General features: G+C 35.1%; 1 protein-coding gene across 1 annotated transcript; it reads right to left on the reverse strand.

Annotated features, from left to right (window-relative positions):
• Positions 1-2595: 2595 nt before the first annotated feature.
• Positions 2596-7605, reverse strand: LOC105108104 (phosphatidylinositol 4-phosphate 5-kinase 6-like). Its single transcript, XM_011002272.1, has 8 exons — positions 5943-7605; positions 5349-5516; positions 4956-5121; positions 4338-4454; positions 4054-4247; positions 3653-3918; positions 3481-3559; positions 2596-3301 (listed from the first exon to the last, which is right to left on the reverse strand). The coding sequence occupies exons 1-8, from the start codon at positions 7106-7108 to the stop codon at positions 3013-3015; spliced, it is 2445 nt and encodes an 814-aa protein (XP_011000574.1). The 5' UTR covers positions 7109-7605; the 3' UTR covers positions 2596-3012.
• Positions 7606-10065: the final 2460 nt, after the last annotated feature.

Raw genomic sequence — 10065 nt, forward strand, 5'->3', positions numbered from 1 at the left:
CATTTTAATGGCAGAGAAATGGCATAAAAAGAAAACAAGAAAAATTTCACTAGACATGTAAAGAAAAGGCCCAGCAGGAGGCCCTTATACTACGTAATGAGGGCAAATCCCTCCTCCAAGCCCAAATTCTGACCACACCCTGTCTAATAGGTGGTGTTCTTAGCTTTGTTGGTTCGAGCCCTTCGGCCCCTTTTGTAACAAAAGTAAAAACAATGGATGGTAGGCATCGGATATTCACCTTGGTTGGTCAAAAAATTTAGTGTTATTTTTGAAGAAAACAAAACTCATTTTTCTAATACATCCTCTTAGGTTTCTCTAATTTCCAAGATTTTATAATTTGTTCTTGGATTTGCATTCTCTCAGACAATTTTTGAAAAAAAAAAAAAACAAAAACAAAACATAGGTGACGCTTCAAAAGTTGCCATGGAGGCTCTACGGCTACTGCCAAGCCTGTCGACCAACGGTTTCAGTTTCAGACCGTCAATTCCTGTAATGGCTTGCTTTGTGTACGTGAATCAAGTCATCGATTACTTGTTGTATCGTAAAGATAGTATACGGATCATCGTTATTTCACGTATTAAATCCCATTACAGGAGAGTATATGCCTCTTCCGGATTGTGAAAAGTCAAAGGGCTTTCAAGAGGTATCATGAAGACTTTGGTTTTTGCCCCAAGATCAACCAGTTTAAGGTTGTTAAGAGTATTCTACTTGTCGCATTATGGAAATGATAAGAGGGCTGGTCTGCTTGGCATGGTATAAACAATTGGGACTGTAACTTGGAGAATTAGTAGCAGTCAGGGAAGTTTTCGATACCCATACATATGATTCAGCATTTGTCAATGGATCCCTTCATTGGTTTGCGGAGAGTGATCTTGAAAATCTAACGTGCACTTCGATTTTGAAACCGAGCAGTTAGGATCATTCTCGTTGCCTCCTACTGATGCTGGTTGGTGTGGTTTGCGGCTCATAGCCAGATGCTGCAGCGGAGTAAGGAGAGCAGAACGTGCAGAATGGAACGACTAATAAGTTGGGGGTGCAGAGGTAATGCTCCAGCGGTAAGTTTAAAGGATATTAGAGAAGATTATTCATACTACTTGGATGTTCAGGATTTTTTTATGTGATTTAAAATTTATTATAAATATATATTATGTAATTCTATTTTGATATAACGAAAAAAAAAAGCTTTAAACTCCTTGTTCATGTGAATATAAATATATTATCAAACCATGTTAAATCTTGTATTCTTTCTATTTTTTTTATTATAATATTTATCAATAATTGTTACATGTTTTTATCACAACACTGGTAAATCTAGACTCCATTTCTTGCTGTTATAGATTTCCTTTGAATAGGAAGACTTCTGTTCATCTTAAAGTGATTGTCGATAACCATAGAGAAAATTGTAAAAGCTTAAGCCGATGGCACAATGACCAATTTGGCAGGGATCCTACGTGGGGCTTTCTGTAAATGCCTCCATTCTGGCTGGAAAATAGAACTTTTTTGACATGCCATGTCTGAGAAACAGGATCGTATAGGTGGTCAAGTTTTGTTGACTTGGTACCTTGCAATCTATGATAGGCTGTATCCCATAACAGTGATATATTGAAAATTTTGTCAGCCTCAACACTACAGATTGATATTGGTGGGCCAACTATGTTGTCTACATCCCCTTACATGATCTGTTTCTATCCAGCTACGTGCTGCAAAGGCACTCCTGATGTCTTTGAGAAGTTGATAGCAACTAGAGATGGATAATTATCCTTAGAATGAAAAGAACGACAGAATTGCAGCCTTAAATTATATTGTGTGATAATAATTAGGCAAACGCGCACACGCGCACACAAGTGAAAGGATCAAGCAGTTTCAGTAGTCGGGAGTCACACAAATCAGGAAGGCAAACGTGAGGACGCATAGGATTTGCGAATTTCGGTCTGCTGTAGTCTCTAGATTTATCAATCTTGAGTCTCCCAGTGCACTCAAGAGTCTTTTCCAGAAATTATATATTGCAAGTGGTTCCCGTTTATCAAAACATTTAGTAAAATCCATGTCCATGCTTTCTTACACGGGAATTTGTTTCCTTGTTCTTCTGCTTTTACCTATTGCGTACTTTTGTATGTATTTCCGATGTATTGAGCATGATCTAGCTGCATTTTATGATGTGATTCTACATAATCTAAGAATGACTGTTCATGTGCTGACAGAATATCTATCATTAGTCTGAAACTGTATGTCCACGAACGACTGTTTACAGCAATGTGTGAACAGATTGGATGGCGAATTTGCGCTTAGATTGAGTTAATGATTAATCTAGAGTATCTGCTCTTTGATTTCAAGACAAGTCTTATGCTCCTGCAGTTTCGTTTCCTCATTCCTTCCATTCTCAGAACTGTTGTTTGAATGGTATGATCACATTTTCTACCTCAACTTCCCAGTTTCTCTTTCAAAACATTCTGGCATATAGAAAACATTGTTTTTAGGAAATAAATTGTTGATTTTTCATCCATAAAGTGGATAGCCTAGATTGATTATAATTTTCATCGTATAAAGAAAAATCTTATGATGATCCATCTTCATCTACAAAGAATTTCATTTAAAGATTCAAAGACTCTGAAGTTTGTTCCATTTCACTTTTCTTCTGTACATAGTTTGATTCTGAACCCAGAAACTTCTCGCCTTGCGGGGATAAAAATTAGGTCCAAAAAGAATCAATTTCAATATATGTAAGTACTCCACCTGGTTAACTCATTTACACTTGAAACAAGCTCGAGTAGCTCTGGTATGTACCTTTCCTATGATATATCATATGTAACTAAATTAGTGGATATGATGGTGAGGGGAAATATACAATGCCCGATTTCTGAAAACCTATTCCCAGCTGCAACAAATCATTCCCTGTGGTCAAATATATGGTGAAACAGTAACCTTTAGTCTACATTTAAGTACTCTCATCTCTAGCCGAGCACATATATGGCCACGGGTTGCGATATGACGATTCTAATCAATTTATACCCTTCAAGCGTCTTCTGTAAATACTCTGAAGATGAAATCCCGAAAGCGTTTTGAGTATTGCTTTGGATCAACGGCAGAGATTGAAGTTGGATCATACTGCATGGACTTGTATGCGTGCTCGAGCTTTTTGCTTATATCATAGTCTTGTAGAATGTCTATGATACCGAAAAATAGGACGACTTCATATAACACCCCAGTTGGTTCTCCAATTAGCTGAGCTTCACCATCTCTTCTCCTGGCTGTCTTTTCGACCCTTGCCGGCATGTTTATACCTAATTTAATGGAAGCCCACCTGCACAAAACATTCAGAATGAATGAGATAAGCCAAATTATGGTGCTTGGATTCAAGATAACATTAAGCGCCAAGAAAGTGTACTAATCAAACAATCTGGTATCACTTGGCGGTTGGGACTCTGCAAGACATTAACAGTAAAGAAAGAACTTTAGCTCGATGCTTAAGATTTATTTTACCGAGTGGGATCGATGAAAAGCTTATCCAAATCTACTCTGGAAAGGCGTGGAGCTCCCGATTCAGTTTCATCTCCCATTCCTAAAGATACAGAGAAGATACAGTTTCATTCATTAGGCAAACATTTATTCTAAAATAAGAATTAGCAGTGAATTTGCATATGACAAGAAATACCTGTAGGACTGTGAAGTCCGGTGGGAGTTCGAAGTCCATTGGGAGTCTGAACTCCAGTAGGAGTGCGAATTCCAGTGGGAGTCCGAAGTCCATTGGGAGTCTGAACTCCAGTAGGAGTGCGAATTCCGGTGGGAGTCCAAACTCCAGAAGTACGAGGGGGTGTGAGGGATTCCCTGTATGAAGCTTCTCGAAAGTGTAGACCAACCAAAAGACTGTAGTCCATTATTCTCTCCTGTTCAAGGAAGTCACAATCTCTGTCCACTTGCCTGCAGGGAGGGACACTTCAGGATACTGATATAAACAATAAAAAAAAAAGTAGAATGGTTCACACAAAGCTATTGTGATCAGAAAATTATAGGATAAAAACAGAATGTGAACTAAGAAAAGAGACATCATTTCACCTGCAAAACTCTTGGAACCAAGATTTCTGCAACCGAAATATGTAATTGAGATCAAGGTCCTTGAGGGTTGTTGTTGGATCAATTTCTGACTCAGGTTTAGAAGTCATGCGACCATGGGACGAACCTTTCAAGTCAAAGCGCCGATGAATAGAAAAATCAGAACAAAACAGATTCCCCATAATGACAAATCGGACCTGCCCCAAATGAAAATTGATTTCATCAAAGATTCAGGAGTTGGATAAATGTTTCTACCAAAAATTAGAGTTTTATGCCCTTCACGTTACCTTCTTCTGATTCGGCCCTGTTAATTTTACGCAATGAAGACCATAAAATTTGGTTACTAGAGTGTTCTCAAAAGACCGAACATGATTATAGTAGGCTGGCAGCATCCTCAAGAGGACCTGCAAGTACATTAGCCAGAGAAGGCAAAGCATAAGAATCCTTGCGTTACAGAATCACGCAGAATAACTTGGAAAATGCAAGATTCATTCTGAAATTGTAGACTAAATGTGATACAATGGTGAACTACTTAGAGCCTATTTAGTATTATCACATTTAGTATTGTGATAAGAGTTATTTTTCAAAGTTTTTTTTGTTTGTAAATGTATTAAAATAATTTTTTTTTAATTTTTTAAAATTAATTTTAATTTAAACACTTTAAAACGACCTATAAAAACACTAGAATAATAATTTGAAGCAAAATAACATTTAATTTTTTTCAAAAACACTTTTACACCACAAAAACAAAACAGTGCCCAATCATGAACGACAAATTCATGATACACCATAAAGTTGTTGCAAAGAACGCAAATTGTCGTAGAACTTAAATCATGGAAGTGGAAATTAAAGTTTATATATCTCAGGTTCAAAAGGAAAACAAAGTGAAGAATGATGAAACTAACTTTTACTTCTGCCTTCTTTATTGTCTTTATCATGTAGCGATCATCATTTGTCAGGTAAAAAAAGCTTCCACTTTTTCCCGGGGATGAGAGTTCCCTAAGCGCATCATTCCCACATATCGATAACATGTAATCAGCTGCATCCACATTGAACAATTTCCTTAGAGTCCTGGAAATAGGATCATTAGGAACTGTCAGCCCTTATTTATACCAGCTGCAGAGAGAATGATGATGCTAAGAGATAAGCGTGCCAGGCTAGGGCTGTCAGCTCTCCAATGAAATGTTCATGAATCAGAAATATATACATGCAGGATTAAATTGAAATCATTTTTCAGGTCTAATTAACCCTAGCTAAAAGGTATGTTTGGCATGGCGCTTGTGTAAAAAGAACATGACCTGAAAACTACAGGGCAATAATCCTTCCATTTAAACTCGGAAGACTGGTGAGGTGGGGTGTGCTTGGATCCCTCTGATGGAAATTTAGTCCAAACTTTTTCTTTGGGATCAAATGCCGAAGACTTAAGATCAAGAGATATAGCTGGAGCAGGCCGTCCCACCGAATGTCTGCCCAATCACAAATGTTTTATCAGGATAGCGGATGATCTATTGATTGCCACCAACTGGGAGTTGGGAGCATATCTGAAAACCAAGATTATGTAAAACATAACAAATGCCATCACACAAACACACGTTGAGAGGCAGAATAGAGCAGGAAAAGAGCGTTTATGAACACTTGGCAACAGAACAATTTGCTTGTACAGATCAGCTATCAAGAATACAAAATTTGTGAAGCGCTAAACTATATGCCAAGCAAAATTTGATATTGAATACATTACCAACGGAAGAAAAGCGTTAGTTTTAGCATACATAGAAGAACGCGTTTGGACTCTGAAAAAGCATCATACCAAATTGTTACAGCCAATGCTTGATAGAGCAGAGAAATAAGATGGAAAAGAGGAAACAAAGAAGCATTTACCAAATCCCAAGTACCTTATTCCCAACTGCAGATTGAGCATGAGTTCATAATTCTTATGCCCTTTTGATATTGTTTCCCCTTGCTTCTTCACAGGCTGTGTTCTCCATTTAGATATTTTTGGATCCAATTCTTCAACTTGGAGATTTCCAAACCCTTCGTCTACATCCCTCAAATTCCCATCAACCCCACCACTATAAACATCACAGCCATCAAAAGAAGCCACGCTGTAGTTACTCAGCCTCCCATCCACTGATATCCTCCTGAGCCTTCCTTCACCACCATTTCCTTTCATTGGATTAGCATTCCCTTGATCAAGAACCCCAGGCCAATTCAACATCTTCAGTGATGGAAAAATTGACATCGTTTCACAAGTAGAAATCTTGCAATCGTTCAAATCCAAATACACCTCCTGGGGATCCCAATCCAAATTCCCTGACGCAGACCCAGATGGATAATAAGTTCCATTTTGCTCATTAGGATCTTTACTCCAAAAACCCACATAAAAACTTTCATCTGACCATCTGAAACTCCCATTTCCTTTAGGCAGTCCATCCTGCCAAAACCCATCATACCTATTCCCATTGCTCCAAATCATAGTTCCATTACCATTCATCAAACCACTCTTCCATTGACCAATATAACGATTCGAAGTATTCCATTGGTACCTTCCATGTCCATCTTGTGAACCTCTTCTCCAATCACCATCATAACAATCACCATTAGCATAACTCTGTGTACCTTGTCCATGTCTCAAATTCATAACCCAATAACCTCTATAAGCATCACCTGAAGATCCTGTAAAGGTCCCTCTACCATCCATATAACCCCCCTTGAAATCACCCTCGTAAGTAGCACCAGAAAACCAACCAAATTTACCCTTTCCCATTGTCTTACCTTTATACCATTCACCAAGATACATGCAACCATCTGTCCAAAGATATTTTCCATGTCCATGAGGGAGGTTGTCAAGCCATAGGCCTGTGTAGAAATCACCATTACAAAGGGCCTTTTCTGCATGGTACACAGGTTCTTTACAAGGAGGATCATCATCATCTACATGAGCTACTGCTGCTGACATCATGGTGAGAAAGACACTGTTGTTTTTCTTCTTCTTTGTTGCTTGTGATTTCCTAAGTTTTGCTTCCCATGCCTTTATTATGCCAATGTTCTCTATGCTCATTTCTCTCTTTCTACCTACCTACAAAGACTCATTCTTTGTTCTCTCTCCTCCCTTCTCCATCTCTCATTGTTGTTGTTTCGTACTAGTTTTCAAGAACAACAGCTGCATTTTTGCAGCAAACCAAGAAAAGGGGAGACTTGGAAGGGTACCATCAGGACAAAGACAGATACAACAAGCTGTATCTGTTTTGTTTTGTTTTTTTCTTGAGATTGTTTGTGTTGTGTGTCCTATTTGCTGTAATGGTTCGATGAAATGGGCTGTTTCTAGTTTTTTGAAAAGAACAATGTTCAGAGTTTTGCTGTTGGATTGAAGAGGAGAGCAAAAGGAGAAGTTGGTGATCAATGCTTGCATTTAATTTGTTCCTTCCACTTTCTTTCTTTTTGGGATTTTTCCTTCTCCTTTTTTTCTTTCCTTTGTTTGGGTAAAGATTCAACAAGAACAGGTTTCTATGATGCCGGGTTTGTCTCCTAAAAGAGCTAACATACCAAACAATTGGAGGTGAGAGAGGAATGGTGGTGGTGGTGTCGTTAATTCCATTTATAGTATTAGTTTCATAATTATCATCTTTTATCTCACATTTTCAATGTAATGATTCTACAATTCTATCCTCGTATTTCTATCCAATTTCTTCAGTGTTACACCATGCTGTTTTTTGAATTTGATTTGTTTTTTTAATCATCTTTCAAGTGCCCCACATTTACTTGTTGTAACTTATATATTTTTTATGATTGCCTTGGGAAAATGTTTGGTTTAATTTAATCAACCTGTGACTACTTTTTTGTTTCTTTAAAGACATTTGCTTTGTCTATTATTTTTTTAATAAAAATTCAATAGAGATGACTTTGTTGGTTTTAATGGGTCAATTAAGTTTTATTTAGTTAATATTTTTTAATTTAATTAAAATTTTAAACTGGATGAAAGAATTATATTTTTTAAATTAATTTATTAGATCCAGCTAAGTTTAATCCGAGTATAATAACTAATGGTTAAGATATTAATTGTAAACAAATAAAATTATTAAAATACCCTGCTAAATGAAATTTAGCAACTTTACAAACTAAGATTAGTCATGGATACTTCTACTTCGATTAAAACTTCACAAAGTGACAGCATGTTCCCAAAAAGAAAAAAGCGGAATTTATTTATTTATTTGTTTGTTTGTTTGTGATTTCTTTTTCAAGGTTAATCACAGTTATAATTTTTTGTTTGCTTTAAACAGTTGTAAATTTTTGTTTGTTTTTTTAACTATATTTTATTTTAAAATATATTAAAATAATTTTTTATATTTAAAAAAAATATTATTCACATCAGCATGTTAAAATATTATAAAAATAAAAAAAATTATTTAAAATAAAAAAAATAAAATTATTTAAAAAAATACTTTTAAAATATAAAAACAAAAAGTATCCTAATTTATCTCTTACTAGGTTAATATAAGAAATAACCATCTAAAACTTGATTCGAACCATATTTAAAATTAAACTAAAAAAACTAGTGATTTAATCAAATTCAATTATATTTAATTTAATTAAGTTAATATATTAACCCAATCAAATTTAATCAAGTCAACATTAAAATTATTTTAACAAAAAAAATAACCCAGTAATCCTCATGTTAGTCCGATAATCCAAATCCTTTTCGGATTGAATCCTAGATCATGTGTAGCAACTCTTAAGTGAAAATAACCATGGAGGAAGAGGGGCATGGAGAGGAAAAAATCAAGTACGGGGGGGGGGGGGAATGGGGGAAGGTGGAAAAAGGGGCATGGAGAGGAAAAAGGGGGGGGGGGGGGGGGAGAAATGTGGAAGGTCGAAGAAAGAAAGGGGCATGTCTGAAAATAGGTTTATAATAATAATAATTGGAAAAGATTAGGCGTGTCTTAATGGGCAACATTAAACCATCGAACTCCGCGTCCGGTGGTCTATAAGTAGCGCAGCCTGCTAGCTTCCGTTCCTTCAGACAAGGTCAAACACGAACCCTAGGTCCATAGATCAGTTCATGCCCTGATTGGAATCTAAAGGTGACACTTGTCCTTTTTGAAGACAAAAATCACTATTAATTACCTCATGATATGATGTTTCATGAGAAAAAAAAGTATTAAAAAAATCACTTATTGTTTTTTTTATTATTCATGGTCTTGAAAAAGCTGAGATCTCGCATCGTTTATTTATTAAAATATCAATTTTCTTTTCTTTGCTATTTCCCAGGTGAAATAATGCAGTACCTCCTTTCTATTTTCCTTGCTAGCCTTTGAATAACATCCGTCTATTTATTAAAATATAACTTATTGTTTTGTTTATTATTCATGGCCTTGAAAATATTCATATTTAATATTTATAGATGTTAGATCCATCTTGTCTTGTCTCGTCTAATTCATCGATTCAAGAAATTTAACGTCAGGAGCCTGGCACAGGTTAAATTTTAAAAATATTGAAAAGGCGAAGCCAATATATAGGAAAAAAATGTTATTTTAGAAAAAAACCATATCATTTTAATAAAATTTATTTTATTTTATTTTAAAATATAATTATGATTGTTTTTTAAATAATTTTTTATATTAAAATACATAAAAATAATTTTTTTATTTTTTAAAAAATTATTTTTAACATCAATACATCAAAATAATTTAAAAACACTAAAAATATATTAATTTGAAGTAAATTAAAAAATAAAAAAATCAAATTTTTTTAAAAAAAATTTATAATGCAGAAACGAAGAGATGTTATATATATATATATATATATATATATATCTAAGAATGCATGATCAATTTCAATTCTATATATTTTGAAATAAGGTAGTGATTAATCGAATAATTCAAAATAAAATATGGAATGTTCATAAAAAAGAAATGGGACAAGCAAGCAGGATGTGTGAAGTGTAGTATTTAACATATTTTAACAACGTGATTTTATAATATTCTGTCTGTGTGTGTATCAAACAAAATAAAAGGGTGA

The sequence above is a fragment of the Populus euphratica genome, unplaced genomic scaffold (genome assembly GCF_000495115.2).
Source record: "Populus euphratica unplaced genomic scaffold, PopEup_1.0 scaffold182.1, whole genome shotgun sequence".
Lineage (NCBI taxonomy): Eukaryota > Viridiplantae > Streptophyta > Magnoliopsida > Malpighiales > Salicaceae > Populus > Populus euphratica.